Raw genomic sequence first — 17,906 nt, forward strand, 5'->3', positions numbered from 1 at the left:
GCCGTGTAGATAGGTGAGGAAAAGCTACGAGAAACACATGGCGCTAGCAGCTGTTTAAGAGAAAAAGGAGCGCCCTGCCATCTCAAAGAGAAGACGGGATCAGAAGAGGAGAGGGTCTGAAAGACAATTGTGAAATCCAGGCAGGCACAGGTCTTCTGTTCTCAGCCTCAGACAGAGGCTTGTCCATCTCTGGGTAGAACTATGAAATGGTGGATGATTATCTCTAGTTTAAAACAGAACACTATGAACTTTTGCAAGACGATGTTAATTGTTTTGTGTCTATTTTCTCTAATCCTTGCAAAGACCTGGCATTGTGACATCACGATACCTATTTTAGTGAACATAGGCAGGACCAAGTTCACACTGCTCTCAGGAAAGCTGGAATTTGAACACAAATATCTCTGGCTTCAAAAGGCACATTGTTTTCCAGAGTAGCACATTGATTTCTACTTCTGTGATCAGAAAATCATCTTCCTTCTCAGCCTCTCTTCCAAGGGACCCTTTCCCTGGTCCAGGTTCTGATGATGAAATCATGGTCAGAGACTGCTCAAAGGATACAAGACAGAAAAATATGCCGGTACACTAGCCCTCTTTGCCTGCTCTAAGTGTAGACACGATGACTGGAGCGGTTGCAGTTATTTTGTAAACCTGCAGCTTCAAACATGATAGAGGCAGACCAATACGCTGAAGATGGTAAAAGGATGAAAATGAACCCGAGTCTTCTATAGCCTGACAAACAGCAGAACCATTGCCCATAACTATCCCTTACAAACTTCTTGTTATGTGTGAAAAAAAAAAAAAGCCTCCGTTTTAGCAAACAATTATTCATTGAATTTTCTGTTACTTTCAGCTGAAAACTTTCCTACAGGATACATTAGTGTTAGCTGAAAGCTAACTAATTAGGTCTTAGATAACTAAAATGAATTAAGTCAGCAAGCAAGAGCATCATCTCTCCCCCTTCCCACGTCCCAGTCCTTATCCTGACACCTTCTTGCAGAGAGACAAGTCTGATGGCCCTGGACGCTCTTCTCATCCCCTTTCAGAAGGATAAGGAAGGACTGGCTCCCTGGGTCCAAGACACAAAGCCATTTATCAGTCCAGAGGGGAAACTGTATCATGAAGTAGTCTCCTAGATGTTCCCTGTTCCATTTGCCTTTTAAATATAGAGAGTAAAAGCATAGGACCCTCCTATAGAGGAAATCATTCTGAGTGATAATAGGAGCTCAGGAAATTCTGTGCTGTTGGACAGCTTCCTGAATATAACTTATTCCACCAAACTCTGTTTAGATTTACACCCTGTGTCGCTAACGAGTTCATGCCCAACCAGCTTTCCTTATCTTTCATTCTGTTTTCTGTGTCTTTCCTCCTCTGAATGGATTCATTGCCAGATAATCCACAGCCAGTGTTCTTCTTCCTCCCTGAATTCACTGTCCTTTCCAGAGAAGGACAAATGAGTGACTCTTTGGACCTCCCTCCCCAGATGGTGGACCAATGGACCATCTTTGCCCACAATCACTAATACTTCCTGTGTGTTTACATGGCCTAAGAGTCACACATCCATTACTGTAAGTATCACATTGCATTATGAACACATTTGGGGTCTATCATTCGTTCTAGACTACTTAGAGGGAGGAAAGATTGTACTACGTATTCCTCCTGACATCTCCAGGCGCTATCACACTCCTGGCACACTGCAGGCATTCTGCAAATGTTTGTTGAATGAATGGTTGTCTGACTTCCTGAGAGAGGGAAAAAGCAAGCACTGCTTCAATTTTCAACCTGGGGCATCCCAAGGGCACTCGAGTTCCTAAGCCTCAGAGGTCATGTGCCTGGATGACTAGTTTGTGGGACATAAATTAAAGTGCCATATTGGTAGGGACTGCCAACATGGCTCAAATAAGTATTTCTTTCTTTCTTTCTTTTTTTTAAATCTTCACCCGAGGATATTGTTTCATTTATTTTCAGACAGAGTGGGAGGGAGGGAGAGAAAGAGAGAGAGAAAGAGAAACATTGATGTGAGAGAGACACATTGATTGGTTGCCTCCCTCACGACCCTGATGAGGGCGGGGACTGAACTGCAACCAAGGTATGTGCCCTTGACCGGAATCGAACCCATGACTCTGGTCCATGGGCCGATGCTCTAACTACTGAGCCAAACCAGCTAGGGCAACAAGTATTTCTTTTTTTTTTTTTATCCTCACCTGAGGACACTTTTCCATTTTTTGTTCAGGTAGAGTGGGAGGGAGAGAGAGAAACATCGATGTGAAAGGAACACATCGAGTGGCTGCCACCCGCACAACCGACCAGGGCCAGGGACAAACTGCAGCTGAGGTACATGCCCTTAGCGGGAACCAAACCCGGGTCTCTCAGGACCGCAGGCCGACGCTCTAACCACTGAGCCAAAGCGGCCAGGGCGCAACAAGTATTTCTTAAATCCTATCACAAAACTGTGCTTCTCCCTTTCCTTGGTGTCAATGAACCCTAATGTGGAGCAAACAAAGAGACTTTGGATTCAAAAAGTTTGCAATAATTAAGCTATTCATTCATTCAGTATACATATATCTACAACTTACTATGTGCCAAGCATTGTGATAAATATTAAGAATGCAAAGATGGAAGAAAGAAGACCTCAAGGAATATACAGTGATTGGTGTGTGTGTGTGTGTGTGTGTGTGTGTGTAAGGGGGCAGTTGACATAATTATAATGATTATAATATAGTTTCTATGCCCTGATGTGATATGCACAGGATAAGATGGCAAAATCCATAATGGGTATATAACCAGTTAAGAGAATCGAGGAAGACTTCCTAGAGGAGGAGATTTTGAAGTTGAGCTTGGTCTTTACTGAATCTTTCATATATTTGTGTGCTAAAAAGATGGGGGGCAGTGAAAAAGTTTGGAAACCACTCTTGTCATGTGTGCTACTTGCAAGCTTCTTTGGACCCATATTTAAAAAATTCTTGGAGACTGTTTACCTTGAAAAGTTCATAATGGGTAATATGGGAATCTTGCAACCAGAGCCCTATATGACATCTGTAATTAATGAAGATGATGTTTTATTCAACATTTCTTTCAACAGATTTTCTTTAGTATGATGTATTATGCCAGCTGGTATAGAGGTGTAAAATTAGTTTACATGAATGGGTCTCCCCCTCAAGGAATATATACAACATAGACATAATACTAAATAAAAAGTGGTAAGTACATTAAAATAAATAAAACTTTTCTTAGAAGAGAGAACATTTCATCAGGTATGAGGATGATATTAGGAATGCTTGCAGGGGGCAGTGATACAATGTTGGAGGAGAGGTAGAATCTAGAAATATAGAGATAAGAGGGACAACATTCTAAATATACTTGAGCTAGAGGGGTTGGGTCCCTAGAGACTGGCAAATCCTGTGCTTCTTAAATTTTAATGCACATTCACACCAGTTAAGATCTCATTAAAATGTGGATTGTGGCTTGGTAGGTCCATGTGAGGCTTAAGAATCTGAGTTGCTAATCAGGTCCTGGGTGAAGCTGAAGCTGCTGGTCCATGGGCTGCACCTTGAGTAGCAAGGATCCAGTTCACAAGCTTCAGTGTGGATGAGAAGCCTGAAACCCAAGGCAGGAAGGGACCGGCCATGCGGCAAGTCCGATTGGCAGGAGAGCAGCGGTCTCACAGCTCAGCAGCTCAGCAAGCAGTGGAAAGAGCCAGGGCTTGGAGTCAGGCTCATCGAGGCTCAACCTTGGCCCTGTTGTTTTTAGTTGCAAATCCTTTTTGTGATCCAGTTTCCTCATTTGTAGAGTACTGATAAATGTCAGCTGCTGTGGCTCAGTGGATTGAGCATCGCCCCATGGACTAAGAGGTCCCAGTTTGATTCTGATTAGGGCACATGTCCCGGTTGAGGGCTGGGTCCCCAGTAGGGGTCATGCAGGAGGCAGCCAATAGATGTTTCTCTCTTACATTGATGTTTCTCTCTCTCTCTCTTCCTCTCTCTCTAAATATCAATGAAAACATATTTTAAAAAATAAACCTTACCTTGTAGAGAGTTATGACAAGTCAATAATATGATTGGCACACAAAAAATGCACAATAGTGTCTGGAATGTTGTTAAATGATAAAACATGTAATGTTTTCTTTTCGGCAAGGTTAATATTGCCATCAGTGCACATTGTCTTACCTCAATCATCCCTCCTCTAGCGCCTGTGCTATGAGAGCATACAGTGACATGTAGGGGGACAATTAACACTGGCTGGCAAATAGGTGCCCAATTAAGGCCAAAAAAAGAGGATTTTATTTTCTTCAATATCCTTTTGGAAGAGGATGCAGGAAGGTGAACATGTTCCACTAGTGAATTTGTACTTCTTTTCAATTGAAGCCTTTAAAACACCTGCTCATTAATAGAAAATGCTCAGCTAATATAATGAATATTAATGGTGGATGCTTTTCATTCCACTGTGGTTAATACAGAAATTATTATTTTGCTGGATCCACTTTTCTTTTTTTCCAGGTTGTGTTAGCTTCTTACCCAAATATCAAAAACAAAACAAAACACAGAATCTTACAGTTTCCAAGGAAATAATAAGAAACAATGACTGGTGGAATGCCTTCCCTAACACGAAACTTCCTGTTTCAAATACTAACAAGCAAAAGGAAGGATGCTGCCACTTTTGCATTATACAAGGGTTAGATTTAGTCCACATGGGAAGTGCTAAAGGAGAAAAGAAGAAAAAAAAATCTACGAGGAATTAAACCCGTTAAGCTGTGAGGCGCCATTGTAAGAACTGCTTCAGAAATCTATTTAGAAATCATTGCTCTTGTATATGAATCATTACAGAGACACCAGCATCACCCACTTCTTATTACCGCAAACATAGCAACAGTTGCCATGCTAGCAAGAGATTCACAGCACAAACACTGTGGAGTCCGGAGGGAGCTGGGCGGTGCCGGAGCTGGAGTCGGTGCTGCCCGCACAGATTTAATTAGGCCGGTTGTTCTCTTTGGTCCCTGTGCTGTGTCCTGTCAGACATTTCAGGAGAGGAGAAGCAGTCTCAAAAGCAGCGTTTTCGGACCAAGTCTTACTTTCAGTCTACACAGGAACCGTCCCCGCCAAAGGCAGGATCTGTGTGCTTTGATGTACACGAGAGCGGTCTAGGCCCTTGTTTTGGTTATGGATGGAGAAAGGGCCAGGGTTTCCCTTCATTTCCAGGAATGAAAAACTCACAAAACCCTCATCATTAGAAAGTCAGGCTATTCGTTGCCCTAAATACGTCATTTCATCTCATTGGAAACTGAGAACTGTCACCGTTTATTTAGCCCTTTGCCTCTGGTGACTCTTTGCAGGTTCCCTTCTTGTGGCTGGGAATTAGTTAATTAGTATTACAAAATGCTTGAAGAGGGAAGTACACTCTGGCTGGCCCTTTGGGTTATGAGCAAGCCCATTTTAGGTTGCTAACAAGCACTACTGAAGGATAGAAAAGAACACGAAATTATAGCATCCCAGTAGCTGTAGCACCAGCTGCATCTCATTCTCTCTCAAGTGCATACGTTGTAACCTAAATGTGTCACTCACTCACTCTTTTCATGCAAAGCTTTATGCTACAATAAATTCAGGTCCTTAAAGCTTATAAAAAAGGTGCCACTTTTACACACGTAGGGCTCTTCTCATATCTTCACTTTTATTAATTCCCTATTTTTCATCACCTTCTCTTCTGAACAGAAGATTTTGTTTCATGTTCTCTCTCTCTTTTTAAAAATTCTTCATGGAGAAAGCCTGTATCAAACTAAGGGCGGTTTTAAAAGTCAAGGAGCTGAAAGAAAGGATTGCTATTTTTCACATGCTCGTAACTTTAAGGTTGAGCGCCTTTGTTCTGAGTCAAATCTCCAAGCCTTTCTCCTTTCTATAGCAGTCAAAGGGCTGGAGGCCCCTCCGACATTTGTCAACTGGTTGCTAGATGGCGCTAAAGAGCAAAGCAACTAGAAAAGAGCCACAGTATTGCTGTAGGTCCACATCCCCTGAAAGGGAGTTCTTACACAGAGCCCTACAGCAATTCAGCCCAGATTATTTCCAATTCCGATTATTTTTTAGGATACCAGCAGCACGAAAAGCTGAGGGCACTAGCAATCAATGTATAGTCTTCTTTTTATTTTTTGTGTGTATGTGTATATATGGGAATTGTTTGTTTATTTCACAGTAATGCACCTGGGTCTGTGATGAAGAGATTTTATGTAAATATAAATAAAGAGTCATGCTTCTTTTTTGGAACTCCATGAAAATAGTTTTAACTTCCTGCAAGACCCATCTCCACTTGCCTTAATTTCCCCTCCTGATTAGATGACATTAAGGGACATAATCAGGAGGTGTACCAAATACTTCCATACTCTCACACCAACGTGAACAGCTATTTTCTCTCTCAACCCATAGCCCATAACATTAGGTATTTTTCACCTCTTGTTCACTAGAAAAAATTATAGGCACCTCAAGAAGATTTGGGCATAAAAATAATGAGATAAAAAGCAACTGACAGGCATCATGGCACTTGCTTAGATTCTAGCTGCTCTCCTTTGACTTTTATATCTTTCCAGTGTAGACACTTAATGAGCTTGATATCTGACCTTCAACAAGTGAGTGTCACAGAAATTATGCATCCCAGAGGTGATAACTATCCCAGAAAAAGAGCTGTCTTGCCTCTAGATTAGGCCAGTCATGTCTTGCTCTCCTCATTATATAAACAATGTGAGCAAGGCCTATATAACTTAAGTCAGGTGAGTTAGTAAGGCAACACATGCTACAAGCTCAGAAGACATTGTTGAAGTAAGAGTTAGATACTAATGTGATGCTTTGATACATTTTAAATTCTGTAAATGTCATATTTTAAATCAATATTTAATAAGTAAAAAAACAAAAAGCATAGAAAGCCAAAGATGCTATCTTTTAATTGTTTTCTTAAATTTATAAACCTTAAAATTATTCCTGTGTAGAATCAGCTAAAATATTTTGGGCTTTCATTATGTTTAAGAGTTAGAAAGGGAAGTATTTTTCTTCATTTCCGGGATTAAAAAAATTCATGAAATCCTCTTTATTAGTTAGTATATTTGTTGCCCCCAAAACATTAGCTAAAAGATTATTTTTAAAACACACAGTGAATGTAATTGACTGCTGTAGTACATTGACTACTGTAGAATATATTTATGAGCAAGTGAAAAAGAAGTCTAGTTTTACAATATACTTCATAAGAAAATCATACTAAAACAGAGTTAGTTTTAAAACTGGTCCCCAAGTGTCCAGAGGAAAAGAGTTTGACCTTTCATTTATTTATTTATTTTGTGGTATGTGCCCCTAGCAGGAACTGAACCTGGGACTCTCTGGTCCACAAGCCGACGCTCAACCGCTGAGCCAAACCAGCCAGCGCAAGAGTTTGCCCTTTTATATATTATAAGTGATTTTTGCTGTTTTAGAAATATGGCCAGGGAGTCAGGCTGGTTTTCCAGAGACATGATTAAAGAAGATAGAGAGGGCAGGGTTAGGCCATGGCATGCTGGTGAATGAGGCAGCAGATGTGGTTTGTTGTGTTCAGGTTAGGTCTATGTCAGTGCAAGCAGCTGGTTATAAAGATGTTATGAGCAGGCATAAGCTGAGGTAAAGTAGCAAATATCAGAGGTGGTCAGAGTTAAAGGGAAATACTCCCTGCATAGACTGAGGGTGCAGGGTGTTCCATTGGATCTGGCTTAGCATTAGAGTAAGGTAGTTCAGCACGCTGGATAGCTCCCAGCTGGTTATCCTGGAAGCCAAAGCCAGAGGCTAAAAATTTCCACTTATAGATGGTTCAAAAATGTTGCTCAAGTTTAGTCTCCACAGACAGCTTGGTATAATAAAAACACTACCAGACAGGCCAAGAAACAACTATTACCTACCATTTCCCACTATATAGTTTTATATAAATTATTTGAGTTTCAGTTTTTGTTGTTTGTTTTTTAACCTGAAAGATGAAAATCATGAAGCCTACTTAACAAAAGTGTGAAAATTGACTGGCATAATGTTTGTAAAAATCTACCATGATCATTTTTTTTTTCAAATAGTTGTTTAGCACCTACAATGTGCCAAACAAACACTGTTCTAAGTATTGGAGATACAGCATCAAAAAGGAGAGAAATTCATGCCTTCATGATGTTTACAATTTTAGCATAAATACCAACAAAATGATTGGCTAAAATGATAATTTCAGATGGATGTAAGTGCTATGAAGATGCTCTCATACTGATTCTTGTTCATCTAAGCTTGAATTTTACTCAACCACATGGGAAACACATGGCCCTAGTAAAGTGGGAGGTCAGATAAGAAACACCAGTATGAAGCAAAAATCCTCAAAACACAACCCCAGGGTGAACAAGAAAAGATTAAATCGACTTTAAACATGGAGATGCAGAGGATAAGTGTCCTATTTCATCCTTGGCTCCAGCTGAGGTGAGGAAAAATGAGAAATAAAATATTTACCCTGAGAAATCTCATCCACAAGCCCACACAGATACAAGTTTTAAAACAAAACTATTACTACATGTGTTTAAAAAAAACCTCCAAATTGAAGTTTTAAAGTGGTCCAGAGGGGTTAGTTTTTCTAGATAATCAGCAAAAGCGAAAGCAAATTATTTGTGAAGTCAGCTACACTAAATAAGGAAAAAAAAGTTGCCAGAATTCTAAGGAACATGAGCTCAAAATACAGACAGAAATCTCTAAATACATGATAAAACAAGGAGCAAAAATTAGCAGAAGCAACAAACTACATAATTAGATTTATAAGACTGCAGACCTTAGAAATATCAGATATTCAAATGTAGAATATACAATAAATGTATTTGAATAAAAAAAAACAATTAAAAGTATGTGGAAGGAAAAAGACATTTTCAAAGCTGTCCAGTCAAGTTGCAAAACAAATTAAACTTCTATCAATGAAACAGAAATTAAAATGAGTTGAAATCATATTAGATCTAGCTCCTGAGAGTATATGTGAACTGAAATTTAGATTTGAAGAAATAACCAGAAAGCAACATAGAGAAAGTATAAGGCAGGGAATGAATACACAAGAAAAGAAGAGACTGAGAAATTTGAAAAATAGAGTAAGAAAATCCGAAACACTTCTAGAGTTTTAGAAATAGAAAATAAAGAGTATGGGGGTAAAGAAATATTAGAAGGGGTAGGGGCTGAATATTAGTCAGAATGTAGGAAAGGTGCCAATTCTTAGATTCTATACACCCAACAAATTCAAAGCAAGAAAAGTAACTTAAATCTGTAGTTATACACAGCATAGTTAAATTGTAGAATACTAAAAACAACAAGAAGTTCTAAAAACAGAACCAATTGAAAATTTAAAAAATTACAATTAGAAACACAGATGAAATATTAACAGGAACAAGTCAGAAACGTGGAATGTATCTTAAAGGTGCGGGGGAGAAATACTTAAACACCTCAAATCTCACATCCACTAAAAAATATTTTTTTCAAGAAATGAGGACAATATGTTTCAGATGTTTACTTTTTAAAAAATTCTCACCTGAGAATATGTTTTATTGATTTTTAGAAAGAGGGGAAGAAAGAGAGAGAGAGAAACATTGATTGGTTGCCTCTTGTATGCATCAAACCCAAAACCTAGGTATGTGCCCTGACTGGGATTTGAACACACAACTGTTTTGGTGTATGGAATGGTGCTCTAACCAACTGAGTCACCCTTCCAGGGCTCAGATGTTTATTTCTAACAGAGTATGTTAAAGAAATTTTAAAAAATACATTTGAGGAAAATGAGAAAGATCTAGCAAAAAGGTGTAAAATGTAAGCACAATTATCAATGAAATAGTAAATATGGATAAATCTAAATAAACCATTGCTGTATAAAACAAGTAAATAATGTCTAAGATGTGAAATTTGAAAAATCACAATTAAAGTAAGGACAGAAATATATAATTCAGGAGGGAATGATTTGCAACTAATTTGTTCTAAGATCTCTCTTTTGTCTGGGAGTAGAACATATATACTAAATATAGAACATGTTAAATAATGTGTTAAAGTTTCTAGAGTACCCACTAAAGAATATAAAACTAGAATGCATATTCAAGTAATCCAAAGAAATACAAACAAAATAATATAGTAACAATGAATTAAAATTATTTCAGCAATCACAATGAATCTTACAATCAATATAACATAAGGTGTATAAAAACCTCCCAGAAAATATTATAAAATCTAATTAAAAGATATTAAAACACATCTAAGTAAATGTCAAAATGTACCATGTTCATGAAAAGGGAGATTCAATATTATAAGCATGACAGATCTTCCTGTACTGATCTATAATAGTTTTATCTAGTTTTACACTATCTATAATAAAAAAAATTTCGTATGGAAAATTCAAGCTGATTATAAAATTTATATGGAAGATGAAAAAACAAAGACTAGCCAAGATGAGACCTGCTCTACCAGATATCAGGATTTGTAATTTAAATTGTGTGCTATTGACAGAGGAATAACCACATGTTCCAGTGCAACAGAATAGGAAACTGAAAACAGAACCATCTAAGTGTGGGTCCTTGATATACGTACGAAAGAACTACTGTTACAAGATCAGTTGGGAAAGGAATGCCCGTTCTTTTTAAGAAGGAAGGAAACGATGTTCATAATCATCACTTCATGTTTGTTCTTCTTCCTGTTCTATTTATGTCTGAACTACAGCTCCATCATCTACCTCTTCAATAAAACCTTCCTTCAGTATCTCAGTGCAATCTCTCCCTTGATAAACACACTGGGAATGAGTGTGCCAGTCCCTTCTCACACAGTTTAGGCACCTACATTCTATACTTTTCTTTATTAAAAATAAATAGGTGGACACTTAATACCCTAATGGTGAGGGAGTGGGATGGAAAGAAGTTCAAAGTAGCTGATAGCTCATTATTTTTGAACAACAACAACAACAACAAAATTGACAGAATTATAGGGGTCAGAAAGTTTTATAGCCTAACTAATAATTCCCTTAATTTATTATAAATAAAAACATTTTTAACATTTACTATATACAATTAAATTATAAATGAGATATTGGAGGCACCTGAATAAAAACAAAAACGAAGAAAATTTCTGTCCCTAAATTATTTATGAACTAATGGGGAATTAAAAAATAAATAGTCACAATATAAGACAATATAATGTCAGTGCATAAAGCGGCACAAGGCGCTGTGGCCCTTGATAAGGCTTGGGTGGGATGGGGTAGCCTCAGAAAAGTCCCCCTCATGACACAGTGATTAAGCTGATTGAGATATTTCTGAAGGCTAATTAATACTTTGACAAGATTGAGAAGGGTTGCGGGTTAAAAATTAGAATGCAGGAATAGGCTGACAGCAGGTAAAACACAGGGCGTATATGGGAAATAGTAGAACTTGTTTGTCTATAACGTACGTCACCAGGGATTCTTACTGTTATTTTGTGCAGGATACTTCTTTATTTTGGAGAATTATCAAAACACTGTAGAAGTTCAGCACCGTTCCCAGGGCCACTAAACATCCTAGCACCTCTCTGGTCATTGGGACTACCAAAAGATGCCTCACACAGCTCCCCACACCCTAGAATGATTTGAGGAGCGACAGTATCACTGTCTAGCGCTGGAGGAGTGTAGGATGTTCAGTGGGAGTTAAAACTGAAAACATGTATCCTTGACTCTTTTGGACTCCAGGAAGAGATATTTGCACTTAAATTTTAAAGGCAATGAAGAATTATCGATGGTTTTAAAGCAGGCTGATGACATACGTTTGTTCTACAGAAGTAAGAATAGGCTGGCAGTAGAAGGGTAAGTGCATTAGGGCATGGGGAAGCTGGAGGAGGAGAAAAGTTGGAGACTTTATAAAGGAAGCAGGTCAGTCAAGGTTGGGCTTGTCTGGGGGTAAACTGTGTGCATGACTGTGTGGATGTGTGCATGATATCTGTGTGTGTTTATTAGACGGGAAGGGAGGGAGGGAGAGAGAGACAGAGAGAGAGGTATGAGAGGGAAAGGAAAGAGTTGAAGCCATGGATTGCATGAAATCACAAGAAAACTCATGAAGAGAGAAGCAAGTTGGGAGGAGTTCACAGTGATCATGAGCATGGTGCTGAAACTGTTGATCATGGCGAGCTGGCAAGAGAAATAAATTCGAGATGAGGGAGGGTTTGGAACAAAATAGAACAGTTAAGGAGCCAAAGGGAAGTTTCAGCCCAAAAAAGCACACGTAGGAGAGGTGGTATTAAAAAGAGGAGTATCTGACCTTCGTGATAAGGAGACACTGCAGGTTTTACGTGATAAATATCTGTTCCACAACAGCAAATGGACCCGATCCTCTCATGATTGTTTTTTTTTAAATTCCTTCTAGGAACATCAGTTTCATGATGCTATCATCTTACTCATGTGCCGTGTTCCAGAAAAACTATGTGTAAATTAAAATTTTATAACTTGTATTCAACTTTTATAAGTTGAATTGCATTTTAAGTGCACTACGCAAGGTTTCTATTTAAAGAAACCCTTTGACGGGCCCTTTTGTAATGTGAGAAACTAATTCCAAATGTATGTGTCTTACTGTCCCAATCTCTGCATCTCTGATTTTCTTCTCCTGGGCCTCTAACTAGGTCATAGTGTTCTATTCTCAGAGCCCAGCCCCACACAAATACTGATTGGTTTTTGCATCTGAAAGGTTGTGTATCACTTTGCCATTTCTAAATTTACATGATATAATCCATGTACAAGATGGGAGATTTCAGACCCTGCGGGAGGAGCAAGTACCACATGCTTAGTTTTCCAAATATATCTAGAGACACAAAATATTTTAAAAGAGGCAGAATTTCAGGCGTGCCTTCCTCAATCTCAGATTTCATCAGTTTGTGGTTTCAGTAAGAATTTCTGAATTCCTATTACCTGTGGAGAAAGCATCTGACACATTTCCCACCTTGACATTTATTTTACAAAAGAAAATAATAATCACTTAAAACAAATGCGCAAACAAACAAGAACCCAAACCCCCATCCAATCAAGCATTACAAAACTCTAGGCGGTCAACTTCACAACCGAAGTTGGAAAATATAAATGTATTATTTTAAAGACATTTGTTGGGGGCTCTGAGACCTGGCATTGGGAACATACATTAGTCAGAACTCCGGGCCAAGTCTTGTACTCATTTTTTAAAAGGATGATGGTAGGCTGTAAAATTACACCTTGTGTGATTTTAATGAACGGTTAGAATGCCTCTCAGATCAGAAGTTCCTAGTACATTGCAAGGACTTTTGGGAGAGGCTACCAGGTCATCAGCCTTCACAATGTTCTCCTTGGTTTGCAGCTGCTGTTTCACCTATGAGGATGCTTCCCCTCCTCTTTGTTCTATCAGTGGCACCCCGTTTCCCGCAGAGTGACTGGCAGGTCAGCAATGCAGCATTCTCTTCTAGCACACATCTCTTACTCAGATGTATACTGGAGTCACCTGGGGAATTTGAAAGATTCTGATGTCTGGGTGTCAGCGCCATGGGTTCTGGTTTAATTGGGCTTGGATATTGGTGCCTGCGTGAGCTCCCCAGGGGATTCTCATTTGAAGCCAAAGCTGAGAGCCATTGTCTTCCAGGCTGTTCAACTCATGTCTCTGCTGGAGTAAGTTCATCAGTCCCTGCACCTTTAGGCTCTTGGACTTCAAGAACCTATTGATCTCTTGTCTCACTTGCTCTGTCTTTCATGTACACAGGCTGCAAAGGCAGGCTTAGGAGGAGTCGCTGAATTCTTTCTCTGACTGACTCCCAGAAGAAGCTGGAAGAAGTCTAGCAGATATAAGTACTGGCAAAATATATCAAACAATATGTCAAAATATCAAAATATATCTGACAAATGTCACCTCCTGTGCCAGAGAAATTCTGAAAGCACAGGAGGGTCCTGGGCGAGAATTCCCACTCTGTCTCCATAGACTTAGGACAGTTGCCTCCCTTTCTGAGCCTCAGCTTCCTCATCTACGAAAACAGAACTACTCTCTAAGGCTCACTTAGATCACTGTTCAAAGTGTTTAGAACAGTGCCCAGCATGCAGCAGATGCTCATGGGGATAGCTACTTTAATGGAGCAAATTAATAATAATTATGATCACGCCCCAAATTAATAATAATTATGATTTATGGAACCAATTTATCCAATGCTTTATGAAACCTATATTTATTACATATTGACTTTGTGTCAATCACACTGCTAGATACTAGGGATACAGTTATAAATAAAACAGATGTTCTTATCTTGGTACATTTTACACCTTAGCTAAACGCTTTACCTATTCTGGAGTTAATGTCAAGTAGCCCAAAGACTGGGCTTGTTAGGGAGATGATACAACTAGCGAACTGATCTCCTGTGCACACTCACAGCGAATACTCAGAGTGCACTAGGCTATGAAGAGAAATTTTAGTCAGACAGCCAAACACTTACTGGAGTTCCATAACAGCCGTGAAGAGACGGGAGGGCATCAAATACCTTATGAGACTATCAAAAGCTACATCTCAGAAAAGCAAATGTGTTTCCCCCACCTCATTCAAGCAGTTTTATGAGGAGTGGCGTACCTCTCCGGGTTGTTGAAGGCCAGAGAAGCTGCATTCCCTCCACCAGCAGCTCACCTCATTGGCAGTGCTACTGTGCCTCCCAAGCTACAGAGTGGTCTATGTACTGTAAGGTGTGTGACTTTCTTATGTTATAGGAACTTGTATCCTCTGCTTCAGTCTGCTGGTACCTTTCACTGACCTCTGTGACAATACTACCTCTCCCAATAACAATCCTAAGAGCTGGTGGGTAACTTGCCCAAGGTCGTTGAGCTGGTAAATGGTGAGGCCAAGACTGAACCACAGATCTGTCTGACTGCACCGCTCATCCTCTTCACCTCTGCCTCAAGCAGACAAACCTCTGGTGACTGTGCTTTGGCAATATCAAAACCTGACTGTTCAGAGGATAATTTTAAAACCACAAGCAAAGAAGAAGAAGATCAGATGGAACTCGAAGACGACATTGTGACTGAAACTAATCTAATCTTGGCCTGTTGAGCCCCTTATGAAATTATGTGAGAGACTGGAATCCAATAAAGAAATGTGTCCAGTTTGCCTGGTTATCAATCAAACTTGCGGATACTTAATCTCATGACATTCCTAGATTAAAGCCTTCATGATTCAGAGTCTCATCTCTTCGGAGCTGAAGCTACAACTTTTTGTTAGACCAAGATTATAACAACTATGGCTAGAAAAGCAACAGTAGCAGTTTGTAGACAGTGTCAGATCCTTGCGAACCCCAGACAATCTGTCTCCACCTTACTGATACATCTTTTTACTGTGATGGTGGCATGTGTGAGGGACCATAGGCAACAGCTTATGTGAGAATGCTCTGGGGATCACGTGGAAGGACAGAGGTCTGAGCCAGTTTTTTCTGACTTTCCATGGGCTGCAGTACACACTTTCTAGGGTATTCTTGGGCTCACAGTGATTGACTTCTCTACTCCCCATCCAGAACATGGGTCCCTGGGCGTCATGTTTATGTTCATGAAATATGACCCTACCTCCACTTCAACCACACTTGCTTAGACCAGAGGTGGCCATTTGATCTGAAAAGGGCTGGATTACATTCTCTCTTGTGGCAGACTGCATTGTTCCTAGTTTACCCTGCTTTTGATGTCGCTTGATGTTGGACTCGGCTATGTGACTTGCCAATGGAAGGTCATAGGGTGCAAGCTGAACTGAGGCTTTAAATGGGTCTCTTGAGCTCCTAATGTGTGCCCATGAGAAGAACATGCCGCAGGGATGTGCTGGTGCCCAGAGGAGGAGAGACACATGGAGCGGACTGGACACAACCTCCCGCTCACTGTCAGGCCCACCTAGAACCAGGCCCACAGGCACAGGTGCAAGGACTAAATGCTTATGGTTGCATATCCTTGAGTCTTGGCATGGGTTTTATACAGCAGTATCATGGCAACAGGTGACTGATACATCTCTTCTTGAAACTTAATTAAACTGAGAGACAAAGAGACTCTGTTGGGAACTGGGGCATCTAAATGGCAGAACTCACTATGGAAGGATGCTGAGCTATTTTTTTTCTCTTTTTCTAACTTGCCCATTTGCTTAAATATTTTTGCCTTTTTAAAAAATTTAAGTGAAGTTCACATAACAAATTAATCATTTTAATTTTTTTTCTTTACTGATTTTAGAGAGAGAGGAAGAGACAGATACAAGCATACAAGCATTGATGAGAGAGATCATCGGCTGGCCGCCTCCTGCATGCCCCCCACTGAGGATTTGGCCCACAAGTTGGGCATGTGTCCTGACTGGGAATTGAACTAGCAACCTCTTGGTGCATGGGTTGACGCTCAACCACTGAGCCACACTGGTTGGGCAAAAACCTAATCATTTTAAAGTGAACAGTTTAGTGACATTTAGTTAGTACAGTCACAGAATTTTACAACCACCACTTCTAACTAAAATACTGTCATCACTGAAAAATAAAACCCTGTGCTCATTAAGCAGTTACTCCCAATTTCTCCCTTTCCCCTAGTTCCTCGAAACCACCAACCTAATTTGTTTTTGTGGATTTACTTATTGCCATGGACTGAGTTGTGCCCCCCTCCCACCAAATTCATGTTGAATCCTAACCCCTATGTAACTTTATTGGAGATAGAGACTTTAAAGAAGTGATTATGGTCAAATGAGGTCAGAAGGTAAAGCCCTGAACTGATAAAACTGGTGACCTTATAACAAAAGGAAGCGATGCCCGAGCTCCCACGTGAAGGCACAGTGAGAAGGGTCCATCCCTAAGTCTCACCAGAGCCCTGACACGCTGTCACCTGATGGTGCCAAGCGCACTGTGAGAAAATACCTTTCAATTGTTTAAACCATCCAGTATATGGTATTTTGTTACGACAGTCCAAACTGACTAACACACCTATTCTGGATATTCATATAAATATGGTTGTACAATATGTGACACCTTTGTAGACCAGTATGTGACACCTTCTCTTATTTAGCATGTTTTCAAAGCTCATCCACGTTGGAGCATGTATCTGTCATCATTCCTTTATATGGCAAAAATAATATTTTATTGTATGGATAGTACATTTTGTTTATCTATTCATCTGGTGGTGGATACATGAATTGTTTCCATCTTTGGCTACTGTGACTTGTGCTGCTATAAACATTTGAATACACGTATTTGTTTGAGTACCTGTTTTCAATTCTTTTGAGTATATACCTAGGTATGGAAGTGCTGGGTCATATGGTAATTCTCAAATGCCGACCTTTTGGTGCTAAGATCTGCAAAACTATTTCTTACTTTCTACACAAGGAATTCTTCATTGTATTCTGTAAGATAGCCCAAGAATACTTTCAATAATTTTCCTTCGTCGCTGTAGCTAGACAATTCTTGTAAGCTAGAGTTAATTGTTTTTACTTGAAACTTAGAGAACATAATTTAATAGACAACAAAGTTTTTAATTTTTGGTCATAATATTATTTTTAAAAAGGGCTCAAAAATGCCTCTTTCAAAGTTTGCCACATAGATGGTAAATCCCCCATTGACCGTAATCAAATTGGGTATCTTGATGGGATTCTGGAATCTGTCTTGCCTGTGGGACTGTTGCTTAGATTACCCCTTACCTTTGGGACCAGGCAGCATAAGACCTTGCATTTAGAGCATATTCCAGTTCAAAACGACTCCGTAAAGCTGCCACGTGGCTCCGGCCAGGTCCTCCTTTGCTCACCAGGCAATCGGAAGAAGAGGAAGGAGAGAGAGATCCGCTGCTGTTACTCGATGCAGGAGACATCAGCTGAGTGAAGGAGGGACAGTTTCAATCATTTAATAAATCCAACAGGCTTAAAGGCATAGCACAGAATAAGGCTTTATTTTAACTTTCTATTCTAGGAT

The 17,906-nt window shown here is 39.7% G+C and overlaps 1 protein-coding gene across 1 annotated transcript in view; it reads right to left on the minus strand.

The window, feature by feature from the left end:
* Nucleotides 1-17,906, minus strand: part of LOC118626997 (serine/threonine-protein kinase TNNI3K) — a 269,557-nt gene that overhangs the window by 32,494 nt on the left and 219,157 nt on the right. The window contains exon 23 of the mRNA XM_036257082.1: nt 17,639-17,808. Within this exon, the coding sequence (XP_036112975.1) occupies nt 17,639-17,808 (170 nt within the window). The remainder of the gene's footprint in view (nt 1-17,638; nt 17,809-17,906) is intronic.

This window comes from Molossus molossus, unplaced genomic scaffold (genome assembly GCF_014108415.1).
Source record: "Molossus molossus isolate mMolMol1 unplaced genomic scaffold, mMolMol1.p scaffold_m16_p_12, whole genome shotgun sequence".
Lineage (NCBI taxonomy): Eukaryota > Metazoa > Chordata > Mammalia > Chiroptera > Molossidae > Molossus > Molossus molossus.